Source organism: Mastacembelus armatus, chromosome 7 (assembly GCF_900324485.2).
Source record: "Mastacembelus armatus chromosome 7, fMasArm1.2, whole genome shotgun sequence".
In the NCBI taxonomy this organism is placed as follows: domain Eukaryota; kingdom Metazoa; phylum Chordata; class Actinopteri; order Synbranchiformes; family Mastacembelidae; genus Mastacembelus; species Mastacembelus armatus.
In genome coordinates, this window is record NC_046639.1 from 1,919,795 (window position 1) to 1,938,102 (window position 18,308).

At 41.8% G+C, this 18,308-nt stretch overlaps 1 protein-coding gene across 3 annotated transcripts; it reads left to right on the forward strand.

Annotated features, from left to right (window-relative positions):
* Positions 1-478: 478 nt before the first annotated feature.
* Positions 479-18,202, forward strand: ngfa (nerve growth factor a (beta polypeptide)). Of its 3 annotated transcripts, none has more exons than XM_026332381.1 (3): positions 479-757; positions 16,279-16,386; positions 16,878-18,202. In XM_026332381.1, the coding sequence occupies exon 3, from the start codon at positions 16,909-16,911 to the stop codon at positions 17,773-17,775; it is 867 nt and encodes a 288-aa protein (XP_026188166.1). In that variant the 5' UTR covers positions 479-757; positions 16,279-16,386; positions 16,878-16,908; the 3' UTR covers positions 17,776-18,202. The 3 variants fall into 3 exon arrangements, with proteins under 3 accessions (XP_026188166.1, XP_026188165.1, XP_026188167.1); XM_026332380.1 differs by having other exon boundaries at positions 16,898-18,202; XM_026332382.1 differs by having other exon boundaries at positions 479-754; positions 16,898-18,202.
* Positions 18,203-18,308: the final 106 nt, after the last annotated feature.

Below are 18,308 nucleotides of genomic sequence, written 5' to 3' on the forward strand. Positions count from 1 at the left end.
TAAGTCCACACATGTCATTGCGCTCTACACATTTTGTATGTATTGCAAAGCACTTTGAACTACAAAAGCGTGCGCATATCTACGATATTAACTTTTACACTTCTGGGTTGTGTAACAGAGCTTGCCTGCACAGCCGCAGGATGTTGGTGGTATAGCCACACACTTCGCACCACACGTCCTCATCCCGGAGCATCTATGGAAAAGCCGGCAATGACTCAGGTGTGGAAAAACAATGGCAATCTTAAGAAGCTCTCACTACACAGGGCAAAGACTGACCTCACAACTGCATGACGTCAAGTCTCAAATGAAAAGAGATTGAATTATCCCCAGGTGAAAGTTTATTTCCACTGGTTTGTGTAAAAAAGACGAAGGTGAATAAAACAGTGAATGGAAGGAGAGAATGAATAACAGCAGTTTAGTGTAAATCATGAGCAGCTGTGCTTTTTTCTTTTTTTCATAGAAGCATGTGGAAAGGGAAGGCACTAGGACCTGAAGTGAGCCGCACAGGAGGGAGGGAGCAGCTATGGGACTCCTCTTACTAAACTTTTAGAGCAATCCATTTCCCAAAGAGTGTAGGAGGGAGGCAGACAGAAGTGGATGGCCCAAGACCTGGATTCACAGCTTTAAAACCAGGAGCGGGATTTGGAGTTTGGGATAATTCTGCCACTGACCTGGAGAGAGTGGGGTGGAATATAGCAGAGTTTATCTGGAAGTTTTCACTCACTGGGGTGAGAAGAGAAGGAGCATTAACAAGGTGGTGAGTCCTACCTTGTTCTTTGAAAACTCAAATTAAACCTGGTGTGACATTGTGGGATGTGTGTGCAGTCAGCTCAGAGAAAATGAAGAGGGAAAACAGGCACTTGTCTCAGAAATCTTAGACAATTTAGACATTTACGTCAGACGGTACCTGTCATTAAGAGAAAGTGGAGCCTCTGAATTGAGATTGATCTCAGCAGCAGCCAGATAGTCCTCTGCTGGGGGGAGAAAATTCCAGCTCACACGGTGCTAAGTGTAGCTGAGCGCATGTGATGAATGTAAAGCTTGTGTTGCTCTGTTATTTTAAGAGTTTCAGTCAAACATAAAAGTTTTACAGTCGGTTTATTCAGATTGAGAGAGGCAACGGTAGAGAGAGAACACAGGTGAGGGTTAGGAAGAGAGGTTCTCCAAACTTCAATGGGAACCAGCTCACTGTTCCGAAACTCCTGGGACATCAGGTTACCTTCATTCTTTCTCTACCTCTGCCTTTTTTTTTTCTGTCTGTCTCTCTCTCCCCCTCTTTTTCTATCTGTCTTTCTCTCCGATCATGTTACACAACCCTCAAAGGACTTGGAGACTCTGATGAGCTCTGATGTCCAACATGAAGTATGTTTCTGAGGTTATCCTCGTGTCTGGGTGGGGCCTGGTGCTCGTACGGGCGTGCAGCTGATCTTTGTTTTATATTCTAATATGTTAATTTGTGTGTAATTGTGTCTGCGTGTGCGTGTGCGAGGTCTGTGTGCTAAACACAGACCTCATGCCTGCCACTCCTACTAGGGAATTCCTTTCGGGCTTTGACAGGGGAGGAATGTCACCATGGACCAACATTTACGCACACAAATAAACATTACACACCGAGAGCTTCAGCCGCGTCCTATAGGTGCGGTACTTTGGTCAGCCACATCGGACCTGTTTGTTTTTATTTGGCTTTATTTGAATCTGAATAATGTGTGAAAAAAAGCAGGTACTGTTGGGTTGAAATCCCCAAACAGTAGATCCATGTCCGCTCATATTTTTGGTCCTACTCACATACAGTATCTGCACATTGTCTCTGCCTCTGGAGCTTCGCACTGTACGTGTACACATCTGTGCTGCATAGGAAAACTTATCAAAATGCTAAATGTAGGCCTGCTAGTAAAGCTTTCTCAAGAGAAAGGTACACAAAAAGATTTCTTAAAATTGTTTACGAGCTTCAGGTTTGCTGAACAGAAAGGAGCTGACATTGTTTTCATTACATCTCTGCTGATCTGCAGAGGAAATGGAAAGAGAAAGCTGCAGCAGTCGGGCGATATATCTTACATGTCAACGGACACTGAACTTGTCCATGTGCTTAACGTGAACTTCAAGACAAGCTGTGGATTCTGTACCACTGAAATTACTGGCTGTAAATTCGATGTCCTGTGTTGTGTCCGTGAGTGAAATCATTAACCAAAAGTGGGAAAAGGACGTTACATTTTATTTTATCTCGTTATTTGGTCTCATGAAGGTTCCTCTTGTCTGTGCAGAATCAAAACATTTCATTATCTCTTCATGTCATTGTTTTGACAGTGACACTAACTGCAGCCTACAACAACAGTATGATACCAATAGAAAAGCAGATATAGTAGCCCTGCTGCTATTTACGTGCCTGTCCCTTGTAATCTACATTTGAATCTACCTGTCAATCACGTGGACTGACTGAGATGTTTACAGACAGATATTTGTCAGGTAGCTCCGGTGGAAATCCCTGCACCCTCATTTTGTACAATTTTAATGTCACCAATGAATTTAAAATACATTTTAGAGGTTTTTTTGTTTTAACGAAAAAGGTTGTCAGTAACTTTGGTTGGAGCTTTATATTGGAAGTGGTAATACCTCATACATTCTTTAAACTCAGGCCTGCCCTCAGTGGCATTGCTAAAACAGCCATATAAACTACTGTGTGTGTACGTGTATGGAGGGCAGATGGACAGTGCTGTTTTCCCTGCAGACAAAGATGTCTGTGATTATTCATGACCCTCTCAGGTTTCCCTTTGAAGCTGAATTACAGCTTTCCCTATGTTAGTATTGGGGTGTGTGTGTGTGTGTGTGTGTGTGAGAGAGAGAGAGAGAGAGAGAGAGAGAGAGAGAGAGAGAGAAACACTTTACAATAAGGTACACAATTTCTTGAGCAGCATTAATGGAAATAGTGGAATGTTTACAAAGATTGCATTAGTTTATAGAAATGTAGACCTGAGTTTAACTTTATCCAGTGTCCATGAATTGAAAACCATCAACCACCAAATAAAATGGGATGTTTCTCATAGTAACGTTGGATTAGTAACTTTGGGTTAGTATTTCTTGTTCAATGAACCATGAAGGAGACTTTCATATCATTTTTTGCTACACAACAAACAATGCATTTGTGATTTTTACGGTGTTGTTCTAGCTGACCCTGGAACAAAATGACTCAAATGTTAGTTTAGATAAATAAATTAAACATTATATAAAACTAAAAGTAACACTGGGTCAGAACAACCTGTTAGCACTGGGTAAATTGAATCCAGTGTTGTGTCCGTTGGCCCTGTTTAAACTCATTCATGAATGAGGCAACCCAGAGGCAGGGTGCATTTTAAAAAGAGATATACATGATTAGAGCACATTTCTATTCATATTTTTTTATCCAGATAATAACATTACTCACTAAAACAGGGTAGCTACATACAGCAAAACAGTCAACACCTTACTGCCTGATTCCAAGATTTATTTGTGTCCAGCTGCTGCTTTGTTTGATTCCCTTATGTGTGTGTGACATATATCAACACTCTGAAATTGTACTCATTCAGATTATGGTGAGACGAAGACCCACCCCTTGAACACATAAACGGTGGAATGATGTGTCTAGACTGCAGAGGGTTGTAGAGAACACCTGTGTGGGGCAGATGCTGTGACAGTACACCTGGACTGTCAGTTTAACTGCGGCTCTTTCACCCGAGGGCATAAAACCAACCATACCGACCTTTACAGTCCTCCAGAAAATTATACATTTAAAAACATACAAGGGTAATTCTAGAAAATAATATATTTTATGACCTAACGTAACACATCTTCGAGGGCCAGCACAAACCTTTGTGTAATTCCTACTGTGAAACTTAAGATACCAGCTAATGGTAATACACTATTTAAGATTGTGTTTGATACAAGTCAACAAGTTTGTCCTGTGGCAACAAGTTCATCATTTCCCATATATTTTTCTACACTCTTAATTATTACGTATTACATTTTTAACTTTTTAAAATCTCAGAGTGCAGTTATTAAATGCATAAATCAATAAATAAAAATCATTGTCCCTTTCTTAAAACCCATTTTGGTTGTACACAACAGGTTGATCACCAGTTTCACCACTGGTCACTGGCCACCTGCAGCTTCATATGGGCTGAGCATTTTAGAAAGACTGGAACTATGTGGTCAAATCCAACGCTGCATTACATTACCAGTGTCCTAAAGTGTCCTGTAATACTACAGGGCTCCACATGTCAGCCTCAGCTCGACACAAGCACTGCTATCATTACAAGAAAATGTGGGACAGTGCCAGCTGGCAACAAAAAAATAATTAAGGGCTTGTTCACACAGAATAATGCTGTTTGATCTCTTTATCTTAGGAGATTTCTTGAGAACACAAAAGCTTGAGGCACACTAATCACGATCTCCGGCCCGTTAGGTGCAGTGGTTACCAGCCCCGTTAGTGAAGCACAGATTCAAACACCTGTTCTCGGTAAATGACATGCCCTAAAATGACGCATAAGTGTTACATGCAGACCTGATCATCGAATCTGCTTTACAGTTGTTTTTCAAAAGGTAACGTGTTTGACAGCATCCTCTCTGGCCTGTTTACCTCCCCAACATGAGCCATTTTATAGCAGTACTGTAGTAGCTGCCAAACAAATTTCTTTTTAACCTACGGTTCAAGAAATTTGACTTGTTGATCACATACGTGCATCACATGGTCTTTTGGATACTGGAGTGTAATTTATGTCTCTGCATCCTGTTGTTAGGCCATATAGCAGCCATGGTACTGGTGTCACATATTAATTCAGCACAGTATGATAAGCTGCATAAAAATAAGGTTGTTTGACAAAGAGCATATTTTCAAATTTTTGGGGGGGTTATATTCACATTAAATATACCAGTTTGACAATTCAGTTGACTGACTGTTTTTTTTTTAAAGCACTAAAGCAAAAACTCTGTGTGAAATAGATGAAGTTTGAACATCTAGAACAAATCTTTCCTGTAAGGGAAAATGAAAGATGATAATTTGTCAACCCAGGAGGTGCTTTGGTTACATTCTGGGTCACCAGCCCTGCAGTCTACTACAGGTCAATGCACAACATGGGGTAAGAACATCTGGTTTGGAGTGAACCAGGTGAAATGTTCGGTCTGGAATCAGTGGGAGAGGTAAGAGGTCAGAGTTCAGGCTCAGTCTGTGTTTGCGGAGGAAAGTGGTCAGTACAGGTCAGGATCCTCAGCGATGTGACACAAGAGCAGAGAGCACAGGGCAAAGTGATGCCACCTCCTAGCAATATTCTTCACAAACAACTTCTCAATATGTTTGGGAGTAAATTCAAAAGAAATCACAGCTAATATTGTTTGACATTTATAACTTACTGGATTTGGACAGAACTGTTGTCAGACATGAGCAGGAATATTTTTTCCCAGCACCTTTTTTCCCATATGGACCTGGTTTTCAACTTGTTTCACACTGTACCAAAACGAGAATAATACACTCCTGTGTTTGGACCTTTCTATAGATTGAAAACTGAATCCGGGACTGTTAATGCAATTCGGTCTTTGTGTTTGACTGTTGAAGATCTGATTTCGACAGGTGCTCATTCAAGGGTTATGTTTGCCTGTGTCTGCGTGTTTCTGTTTCTATGTCTGCTCACATGTGCGTGTGTGTGCAGTATATGCTTCAAAAAATCTAAATGTGCAGACATGCCTGCCCATTCCACATTAAATGCCTCTATGACTCTCAGCTATGGCTTGCACTTCACTTGTGCATGTGCACACAGCTCAAACACACAGTAGCTGATAAATCACCAAATTGCCAGGGCTTTTCTTACTTCTAGAATAACAGTGCTGTAGTCTTAATCTGTTGACTTAGTGCATGTCTGGTGTTTTGAATTGTTTCACTGCAGCACCTTTGTGTGTGTGTGTGTGTGAGTGTGTGTGTGTGTAAGTTTGTATTGATGTGATGACACTGTCTAACTCTCACTTTCCTTCCCCTTTATTCTCTTTGGTTGGTCGCCCACAGCTTGTCTTGACAAGAAACTCTCCTCTTTGTGCCATCAAGAAAATAAGAATATTTGACGTTTTGAAATATCCAATATTCCTTCAAAGCCGCAAACATGATGAAATTAGCATTTGCTGTCCAACACTTTGTTATTACATGATCTTAGTCATACAATAAACAAATTCAAACTCAATTTCATGTATTTGGAGAGATCAAATATTCTGACACAAAGAATGTACAGATGCATAAACCACACCAGCATTGGAGGAATGTGTATATGAGAAACAAGCATGTGTGTACATGTGTATGTATATGTGTGTTTGCGTTGGATACGCATCAAACACACACACACACACGCCTTAGCCCCAAGGATATAAGTGAAGCCGCTTATTATGCACTTATTTGGATTATGTTGAGTTGGGAATGCACAGTATGCGGGAGGATGAACCACTGGCTAGTTGTAACAGATTGGTCTCCTACACAAAAGCAGAAATTAAGCCTTCATTCTTCTTATCGTTGTTTTAGTCAGGCAGGATCCCAAAGCCTACCGAGGTGTGAAGGACTTCAGAAGTAGTTTTCTGCCCCCCTGCCTTCAGACTATCTGCTTGATCTGTCATCAAGTTTTGTTTCAATTCAAATTCGCGGATGTTTTATCATGGGGAGTTTTAAGGAGGAACCCATTTCGCTTAGCTGGATTCTCTTTTTAGCCAATGCATCAAGGTCCATGGTACATAACAATTCATCTAAACCCCCACTGTAGGTCACACACACACACACATACACACACACACAAACACACATGCAGACACACTGGAAAGTAGCCACTTTATCTCTTTCCACATAGCTCACACACCGAACATGGCATGCTGCTAACAGACAGAGGATGGGCCTGGGAGGTCCCACGCAGACAGGTGGTTGACATCAGCTACAGGGGAAGAGAGAAAGAGGGAGGGAGTGGAGGGAGATCTGGACGGAGGGAGACAGAGAGGCAGAGAAACACAGAAACAGAGAGAGGGAGAGAGATGACAGAACAAGGTTGAGACCACACAGAACAGAAAACGGTCAGGTCAAGTCTTCAGCGAGAAGGGTGAGACTGTGGTCAAACAAATGCTGGGAGTGATGACAGGATCAGATTTTCACACTCTTCGGAGGATTCGCCGGATTCCTGAAAAGGCCATCTGTAACTGCACAACAAAGTGGGTTGTAGTAGTTTGATTTGTATGATTAAAAACAAAGATGATATTAAGAAGGTTAATGCTTTAGTGTCGATCTAAAATGTCAGTTACTGAGATGGATGAAAAATATGAAAAGTGAATCCTTCACCTTTTGTTTTGTTACTATTAAGACCAAGTGCTAAAATCAGTCACCACGTGAGGCTGGAATTAGATACATGCACATTTATTCTCCTGTGAGCAAGTCGACTGATGTGACTTTCATCAGTTTTATATTTTATAAATTTAAAAAGTTGAACTGATCACCAAAGTTATTAGGATTCATCTTCTGGGGACCATGAATCTGCACACAGAATTTCATACCAATCCATCCAAAAGTTGCTGCGATATTTCAGTCTGCACCTTTGCACTGTAAAGAGACTGTCATGTTTGCTGTCAAAAAGCAGCAGGTTGTCATCATCAGAGTTAGGTCTTTATGTGTCTGGTCTCCTTGTGTTGGAGCAAGATAGAAGATTTAATTATGTTTATCAAATCAAATTCATCTTACACAAATTTAAGATGGAGGGCACAGCTCTGTGCAACTTCATTTACTTCCTATAACAGCCTTTCAGATAGGGTCTTACCTAGTTAATTATCATAACATGCCCCAAAAAGTGAAATTATATCTACACTATGTAGTGACTGTGTGCTGTATTAAATTACAGAATCCAAGTACGTGCATATCCTAACGTGTGACGCAGCGTATACCCAGGTTAGTGTACGTCTGTGGGCCCACACCCATGCTCATTGCATCAGACGAGAGCCCAGCGTGAACTGGGCGTAATGGAAAACTTGGGTGTCTGACTGAGAACGTTTGTCTATTTAAGTCCAAGTTTCATGTTATGCTCTGTAGCAAATTCACCTGGGTGACTCATTCGTGATCGCTCCCCTGCACTCAGTCATCGTGTCAGATCTATATGCTCGGCGTTGTCAGAGGTATAAGCTGTGAGCGATGCAATCAGAGCGCAGATATCAGATTGTGAGATGAGTCAAATCAAACTCACGCCGATAAACACAATGACTCACTCTCATATTATCCAGTCATTTTTATCTTAAACGCGACGGAGATGGATTTCACCAAAGTGTCACACTGTTGGCCATTTCAGTTACAGCCATGTGTTTGTCTATTTGTGCTCTCCAGGAATATTATTATCAACATGTGTAAGCCTTTGCTTGGACGACATAACCGTTTCATTTCTGCTCTGGTGGATGTCCTGAGAGTAAAACTTTAGCTTCAGCTCTGGGACAGTTGGAAAATTGGTTGACTTCCTGTGTGGAGCAAATAGGGGAGATTTTTTTTTTTGTTAAAGCCTTTGACAGAAGAGTCAGAACACTGTCCCTCCCATGTGTCCCTTGCACATCAGTTCTTTGTTACTCCCTGCAGCCTTTAATCCTCCCTCCTCCCCTGTCCTTGAACTCGTCTTTGTCTCTACATCTGATGCCCTGCAATGTTCTTTGTGCTGTTTTTTTTTCTAATATCAAGTGCCTTTATTTGTTTAAATCCCCAAAACATCACATTGCCCATGTGTACCCCACCCTCCATTACTGCCTCTCCCCTTCCTCCCCATCCCTCTGTCTTCCTCCTTCTCTGTGGCCAGACAGGCATTCTTGCCTCTGATCCACCTCCTCTCATTGCTCCGCTGTGAGATCTTAGATTCTCACCAGGAAGGGGGAGAAATTACCACGTGCACGCCAAAAGATTAACCACTTGTCATGAGAATGTTGAATGTCAAGGTCATAAAAACTAGGGGTCTGGAAAACATGTTAATCATTGTGTTCATCCTGTCTTCAAGGCCTGGAGGACTGGCCTCCCACGTCTGCTGGTCCTCTGCAGGGAATGGGTGGGTCAATTGGGGATGGGCCTGGTTGTGGGGAGGGAAAAAGAGGGGGCGAAGGGCTTTCACTAACACAGACATGGTGCTCTGGCTGTGGTTTTGCCTCATTGCCAAAGAAACCTCATGCCTGGAGTTCTGCTGTCCAAGACAGCAGCAGAGAGTTCATTATAAGGACATCATCACACCACTGAAAATCACTGTCTGTGTGAATCATTTACACTAATGCAGTAGAGCAGTAACTGTAGTAACAGAGCTGCACTCACCTTCATTGGGGCAGCCAATCTTTTCTTTGGTGTAATATCAGCGTGCAGATGCTGATACCACAGTGTCTGAAATAACCACAGACCATCCCTTGTTTATCCATCGTAGTGTGAATATATCTTTATTTTCATTAATGCAGAATAGTTTTGTCTGTGATATCTTATTTTAAAAATTACACTGCTATAGGAATGGGATTATTCATGATACCATAGTGCCTCTAAAAATATATTCTCCCTTTCTTTCCCTTAAATGTAACCTTAACAAGGAGCATAACCTCTCTGTTTGTGAGCCCATTTCATCAAAGTAGACTGTTTTATTCTGGGAAACTGCTAGAAACTACATTAGTTGCGACCAAAAAGCAATATTCCTTGGTGTACAAAGAGTTGCATTGTTCCAGTTTACAGTTTCTATTTGCTACTATCCCTTTGTTCCAAATTTAATTACCGCTAAACTGAATGTCAGCTGAAATGTTGTTTATTTTGGATTCCTTTTACAAACACCAACAGGATTCAATTTTTCTATTATGATGAATCATTGTTAGACTTACTGTAGGACAGTGTGTGACAGTAGAGAATAGACTGAGGTTACATCGTAATCATGTCTCTGCTTTGTCTTAGGGCTTCCCTTGCAAATAAAAACTGACTCTGGAACAAATGTTGTGCCAAGAACTTAAAAGTTATACCACATATGTCATTATTCATTGTTGAAGATGAAATCGTCACTAAAATGAAGATAAAAAAATCTTCATGCCAAATATATGCCTGTGGTTTCTGGAATTGTGTGAGTGTTTTGGACGGGAACGGGGGAATTGTCACTGTTAATGTGCCTTTGAGCCTTGTTCCCTCGAAGAGAAAGGAAGACATTAAGACTGTACAATGACTTCAAATTCACAGAGTCTGTTATTGCACCTGCTGTGTGACAGGTATGTGGAACAGATTGAAATGGTAGGTAACTGCCTCCAGCTAAAGTGCATTGGCGCACTTTCCTCCTCTGACATCTTCTTTTCTTGGAAAGATTGCGTTAGTGAAAAAATAAAAGTGGAGCCTTATGCATACACAAGTCCAACTGTTTTAATTATCCCAGTTCCAAGCAAAATTCCTTCCACTGGGAATGCTATTTTCAGTCCTGTTGTCTGTGTGTTTTCCAAATCACTTTACAGATTCTGAATCAGTAGGCAATTATTTGTAGTTCACAGAAAAACAAACAAACATGCAGTCTGGGCTTGAAGCAGCACAGTTAAAAAAGAGTAAGGGGCATTGTGTTTGACTAAGGTGTCTCCAGTGATCTCTCCACTGAAAGGGTCCATGGATCTGATAAATAAATGGTTGTGTAATTTTTCCAAAACACAAGGGAGAAAACACAAGACCCACAAGAGCAGCGCTCTGCACCTGCATACATGCTTGCACAGTGTTGAAATCTGTTATCGCTGTTAGACATAGAACCAGCCACGTCTACAGGAAGTTACCTTTTAACTGTGAGCGAAAAGCCGAGCATTAGGTCAGATTCCAGGAGTAGAAAGGGAGAACCTGGCTAAATGAGAGACAGATTGACAGCCAGACAGAGAGAAGGCATGAAACAGCAGGACGAAGACACTGGCTCACTGCCAAAGTCCATTCCCTTTACTTTCCACACCGATCCCTGCTTCCCTGATATTCTCAAGATACTCTGGAAAGATACACACAATTTCATTTTACGACACCTGATGAAAAAAAGCCCAGAAACACCTATAATATATTTTAATTATTATAAAATCCTGCAGGCGCCGACCATATAGCACATACTGTATAATGTGCACTCGCTGATCAAAACAATAAACTATGGTAAATACAGACTTCTAGATACCCCCGTGCTTGCTGCATGGCACCATGTTCATTTATGGTTTTATTATAGGTAAAGTTGTTTGACATGGTTGCTCATAAAACCCAAGGCTCTGCTATATTTCAGAGATCATGTTGGCATTGTGTGATACTGAGCTGGGAAACGTTCATTGGATATGTGGAGGGAAATATGGGCCTCTGTGCAGCTGGCAGCGTCACGAAGTTAAGCTGAGTACTGGTTTACACTTTTAAAAACCACTAATTATTTTGAGAAGTTGAAAGTTGGAAATACATTACCCTGTACGTTTTACATGCCAGGTATATTTTACTGCTGGACTAAACACAAGCTGAACCTTTATGTTCTTTATTCCATGTAGCAGTTGGTAAATTCATACTCTGTCACTCTGTACATCAAATGTTCTTTTGTTCTGCATATCTGGCATCATTTGTCATCGCACCGAGGAGTCAAGTGCTTTAACAGGCGTCTGTCAGTTGGACTCTGCCCGTCGCTCGCTCCTCTTGTGTCTTGAGGCCACAGCAGCAGAGTTTAGTGTTTGAAGTATCCCGGTGCACATCAGGTGCCTTTCTTCTTACAGCAGATGTTTTTGAAGATGAAGATGAAGATGAAGAGGAAAGGACAAAGCAGAAGTTGGTTTCTTTCATCTCTTAAAGTCTGATAGCATTCACCACAGTCTTTTCAGGAAGTCTGGAACTAAAGTTGTATACAGACTGACAGAAACCAAAAGGTTCTTTAAGTGTTATCATCTGTATGAAATCCCATACTAACCCTCCTTTGTTGATACATAAATAGTTCCTGTGTAAATGGACCAGGATAGTGTGTAAGAGAAAATGATGCAGAACAGTGTTTGAACTGATTTCCTGGCTTATAAAAAACATATATTCTGCGTAGTTTATTTTACATTGTCACAGTATAAATACTGTCCGACCTGTGCTGTGTGTCCCACATTCAAATCCTTTCTAGCCGTTTCACTGACAGCTTGGAGAGCGTAACTTAATTGTGCTTTTAAGAGACACTGCATGACATCACTTTGCATGACAAACACTTGATTCATGTCAGTGTCTTGGCTGTTGTATTAGTTTCACATGGCGTCTTTTCTAAACTGTGACAAGTAGATTGTCCTTCCATAAATGAAAGGCTTCAATTAGAGTTTTGAATGAAACCGTGACTAGACGTGAAAAAGGAGCATCAGAGTTAGCATTAGAATACATCTGATCCACATGTGAATTCTGATGCAAACCTGCATTTTAATTGACGAGCTCCATTTCTAATAAAACTTAATCTAAAAGTAATGTTTCATTGGACCTTGAAGTCCAGTCCTTGGAAGTTTCTTTATTCAAACATTGATCAATGAGCATTAGGAACTGTTGTCTTAGAAGGAATATCCAACATTTGGACATGTATAAATGCGAGAGAGAGCAACCTGACCTGGCGGTCGTCCCGTTTGATAATTATTTCCCTTGGATGACAGCAGGAGGAACTGCACTACACTGAGTTGATGAAAGACACAGAAAAAACTGTTTACCTTTCTCTGTTTTTCTTTGCATCACCCTCTCTCTGCCTGTTTTATTGCTTCCTCTCTCTATCTCTGCAGCTGTCAGTCTCTCTTTCTCACCCCCTCATAATCTGATGATGCTGTCATCGCTCCAGGAGAGATATGTGTGTTTGTTTGAGAGAACCGCTGACATGCCGCTCCTGCGCATCTTTTAACAAGGACATGTAACTAATGGCTAATGTATCACAGTGATAGGAAGAAACCCTCGCTAACCGTAAACTCTCCTCAGATTGATGGCGGAGCAGACGCTCCTAAACTGCTGATGATTGAACCCACCTGCCTTGTTTTGATTGTATCACAGTCAACACTCTGCACTGTTCTGCATCCACATGCAGCAATTTGGCAGCTTGTAGGCACTGATCACTGGTGAATCTTGCGCACTGGCAGACTAAATGAAAATGTGTTATGAACCACGTAGTCAGTACCAGTAACTGTGTGGCTTGGCTCCACTGCCTTGGGCTAAGTAATTAGTCTCTGTCTGATGTGTTTTTCCTCTCATGCAGTCTAACGATTCGTTTTCCAGGTCACAACCTAGCAGCTGCGTGACTTACATCTTCTGTCTCTACACTTTCATCGACTTTGGCAATCTTGTTTAACCAGGCTGTGCCATGTGGTGCCTTGAGCACTCATACACCATCGCAGCATTTGAAAATGATGGATGACTCAGTAGAAATGTTCTTGATTTACAGTTTGGCAAACTGGGCAGTGAGAAAGGGAACCTCCTTAAAGCAGGAGATGTTGTAGTAAGCCACACAAGGCTGCTCTACAAAGTTTGTTCTCATAAACGCCCTCCTTGGTGCAAACTGTACGAGGCATGAATCACAAAAGGATATCAAACAACTTCTTTGTTTATACTAGTGTGGATTAATACAATATGTTGGAAATATGCGTCTGCAAATATGAACCATACAGTGTAATTTCTGTGGCATTTGCCTAAATGGATTTAGAATACCTTTGTCATCATTTGGCTGGCACATTTGAGCAGGACTGTCTCCTAGTGGCTTTCTTATTCTTCAGGGCATGTCCCATGTGTATGCACTCAAATTTTTCTGCATGGATATTAAAGAGGAAAGCGGCTCACAGCCCTGTCAAAGTGCAGGGAATCTCATGCAGCACTTTGAAACTTCCTCTTCTATCAGTACCATATGGATTGCCTATCCCCTACAGTTTGATGTAGGATGTATGATGGCATGTAGAATCCATTAGAGGGCTTCACCTAGCATTACTTTCCAGGCCCAGTCAGCTTGCAAGTGAGGCTGAATGCAACTGGTACACAAGAATGTAGTTTTGTTTCTGCAAAACTGTGACACAACAAACAGCTTTGAGATGCACATCCAAACCCCGTTTAACCACAGATGCATGTATGGTGGTGCGTGCATGCATGCGTGCGTGCGTGCGTGCGTGCTTCGTACTCTATGTGTGAGGCGTTCAGAGGGACAGCCAGACAGATCCAGTGGTGAAGTAATCCTATAAGTCTGAGGTGCTCTATGAACTGCCCTGACCCCTGTGCTCCTGCACCGCAGTGTTTACGCTGGCTCCACATGCATTAAACACAAGCCACATATTTTTATCATTAAGATCCTCCCGTCTCACCCTGGGCCATGTAAATAATGAGCTGCCCATCAGCCTGGATCAATCAGCTCCCTGCTTCTTTGGACCAGCTCCATATGTGTATGACAGTGTGGGTATGTGTGTATGACTGAGCAGATACTATGTTGCTAAAAACTATTGTGTGACAATGTGTGATAAGATATTGCTAATAAGTCAGTTTCTTCAAATGAATGAACTCTTCATTTAAGCAAAATCACATGACGGCTTTATATATGCAAAGCAAATTGCACCACTTTGTAGACAACCAAGTCCAGTGTAGTATATTAAAATATAAAAACAACTCTTTGGATTTGAGCATGCTTAGCTTGTGGGAAAATACCTGAAAAATGATTTAAGATGCTAATCTTCTTTCAGCAGTTGAGTTGCTATTTTAATTGAGGACTTATTTTGATAAGTCTCAGCTGCTTGATAGTGTCTAAGTTCTGTTCTGAGCAGGCAACACTGACCTCTTCTGGTTATTGTTTGATACACAGGGAGGATTTCAGTGCAAATATGCTGGAAGACCTGGGTGCCACAAGAGATTAAATAAAAAACAAGGTTTCATTTTTGCAAAGATTTACCATAAATCACTGATTGCTTACTAATCTTTTTTTTTATATCCAGCCAGAATGCTGTACCTCTCACAACACGGCAGTAAAATTTAACACGTTGAGCTAAACATTTACAACACTAATAAACTTTGTAGTATTCCAGGACCAGACCAGCCAGAGAGCTTTTACACAACATTGTAATCAAAAATACTGACACTCCAATTTCAACACACCTCAGTGACCTTCTGAGTTTTTGTTTGGCAGGTGGTGCGTCTGTGATCATACACATACCGGCATCTAAGCATGCATGCTATTTGTAAAAACATTCCTTCAAGGCCTTTGTGTCAAGTAAAGACTATGTTTGCATGTGTTCACATCCTCTGTTAAAAACGCACGTTTGGGCTCTTTACATTCAGTACTTGTAACATGTGACATCCTAATGAGGTGTGAAATGCCACCCATTCCAGTGCAGGCGGAGTCTAAGCTCTAAGAGTTAAACATGGTGAGTGTGTGTGTGCACTTTGCTTGAGATAATGTCAGATAATAGTAAATTGTGTATGTCTGAAAGAGCAGTGGTGGAAAAGGGGTGAGGGCACAGGGTTTTGCAGTGCTCTCAGAATGAGCTCATCTAATCATGTTTACCTGGGTCTGTGATGGAGTTCTCTGAAGTCAAGTGCTTCCACTTATGTTTATTATTTACCGTTAAAACTGTACATTAGCTCTGTTTAACGGAAGAAAAGTGGATCCCCAGCGTGCCAGCAAAATGATATAGAAATTAGTTCCTTTTTGTTTTCTATTTTCTTTTTTACTGTGAACTGGGATGTTTTTTCTTCATATTCACAAATGAAATATTTAGGCAACCTGGAACACATCTTAGAGGTAATAAAACCTTTCACAAGATTAGTTAGCAAAAATTATATTGTATAGATTTTAAAGGTGTAACCTGTGAAAGGTTTAGCGGCATCTAGTGGAGAGAGTACAGAATGCAACCTTCTGAGCACCCCTCACACCCATGCACCCATTTACAGTGGATGTCACCTTTAAAACAAAATGCAATTCCCTCTCTAGAGCCAGTGTTTGATTTGTCCATTATGGGCTACTGTAGAAACATTTCAGTGCAACATGGCTGTGTCCGTGAAAGGGGACCCGCTCCATATGTAGATTTAAAGGCTCATTCTAAGATTAGGAAAATGTAACATTTGATATTTTCTAATTATTAACCACAAATGGCTACATATTCCTGTTACCCTGCCAATAGATCACTGTAAATATTACACATTGTGTCTAAATCTACATTATGAAATTATGAAGATTTAAATAATGTTAGATTAAAGCACTGAATTATATTCTAGTGCAATGGGATGAACATATGACAGAAATTGAACTGAGAATCAATATGTTAAGTGTTTAATTTCTCTTTTTGTGTTTCTTGCAGAGCTGTGGTTAAGGGGGTCCAGATGGCAGGCATGAGGGGCCCGGCCTGTACTGGAGTCTGGCTCTAGAGTCCATAGGAGCGCCCACTTCAACTGGACACATTCCACAGGTACACATAACCACTTTCTGCAGCTCAACAAGGATCAGAGATGCTATTGTGATGATCCAAATGGGGAACAGAGCACTCCTTCATTAAATCTGTATGACAATACTGCTGTGTGAGGGAGCTCTTGATGAACCTGAACAGGATTCTGTAAAGATTCTGCTAAGAGAGAGTTAATCCCCCTTAATAAACACATTAATCAATAGCTGAATCAACAATATAAAATGCCACATTGGAGGAGGCTGGGGTGGAGCTTCAGAACAGATTGGCACAAGCTCAGTCAGCGGAGTAAAGGTCCAATTTAGACCAAATGACAAAATTCACTTCTGTCCTTTTGCCAAAAATAATCCACAGGAGCTAGCATGGCCATCAGGCTAACAATAGCCATTCACAAAGTCGCAAAGTGTTTCTTATGGTTTTATTGTATTAACCAGAAAAGTGACTATTTATTTTCTTTCATTCTGTAACTTAAAAATCAGCATGACATTATCTTTTAGTTTTCCTGTGTATGTCTCAGGACGTGTGCCCATGAGGTCGTCACCACTGGTCCTGCTCCTCCTGATCGGCGTCCAGGCTGTACTGAACATGGGAGGTGGATTGGCCCGGGCAGCCAACCACAAAGTAGGACAGCAGAGGGCAGCCAATCACAGAGCAGGACAGCAGCATATAGCAGCAGGGGACCACCTTTCAGAACACCATTCTTCACAGGAGCATCACAGGACCAGCCACCACAGGACCAAGAGGCCCCATCAAGCAGCTTCACACAGCCAGGATAAGAGCCCTGTCATTGGGCACTCCTCATCAGACCCCCCCCCTGACCCTGCTAACCCAGTGGTAGACCCCAAGCTCTTCTCCAAGAGACGATACCGCTCCTCGCCCCGTGTTGTCTTCAGCGAGGTGCCCCCATTGCATGACGCCCTGGAAGGTGAGGGCTATGACATTGAAGGGATAAAGGGGCTGAGGGTAAGGCGCAGAGCAGGCTCACACACCATGACCAGAGGAAAGTACTCAGTATGTGACAGCATAAATACCTGGGTAGGAAACATGACACGAGCCACAGACATAGCTGGGAATGAGGTGACAGTGCTTCCCAACGTTACAATCAACAATGTGGTGAAGAAACAGTTCTTCTATGAGACCACCTGCCGATCCCCCACGCACAGAGGTTCGGGGACTGAGAACGGGGCAAGGTCGGGGGGACGAGGTGGTAAACAGGGCTCCAAATCAGGCAACTCAGACTGCCTCGGCATCGATAGTCGCCACTGGAACTCCTACTGCACCAACACACACATATTCGTAAGCGCCCTGACCATCTTCAAGGAGCGGACAGCCTGGCGTTTCATCCGCATCAACGCCGCGTGTGTGTGTGTTCTCAGCCGGAGGTCTTGGAATTAACGGCTGGGGCACTGACTGGGGAGGATGACCTCGGACCACTGAACTATGAAACAAGCACACACATTTCTCCTAAACAGCCACTGCAGCTTTATTGCCAATACTGTAATCCTCATTCCCACTTCCAAACACTCACACACACACACACACACACACATGCACACACACACACACACACACACACACACACACACATTCACATACATAAACAGCTTCATCTATCCAACCCCTTGGCCCCCTGACCCTACCTCAGTCCAAGAAGTCCTGGTTGTTTTAAGTTATGAGGACTGCATGTCATATTTATGGTTTATACAGTCAAATATGAAAATATATACAGTATGTGTGTGTATATATACAAAATGAATTCAAGCTTTAATGTTGTTGTTATTATTGTTGTGTTGTTCATGCTGTTATTTATTAAACACCTCAGTACTTGCCTGGTTTGTTGAGTTAATTTAATATTGTGTTGCTCTTCACATTGTGGACTTAAAGCTGCTCTAAGAAATATTATTTTAATAATCTGAGTCTGAAGGTTC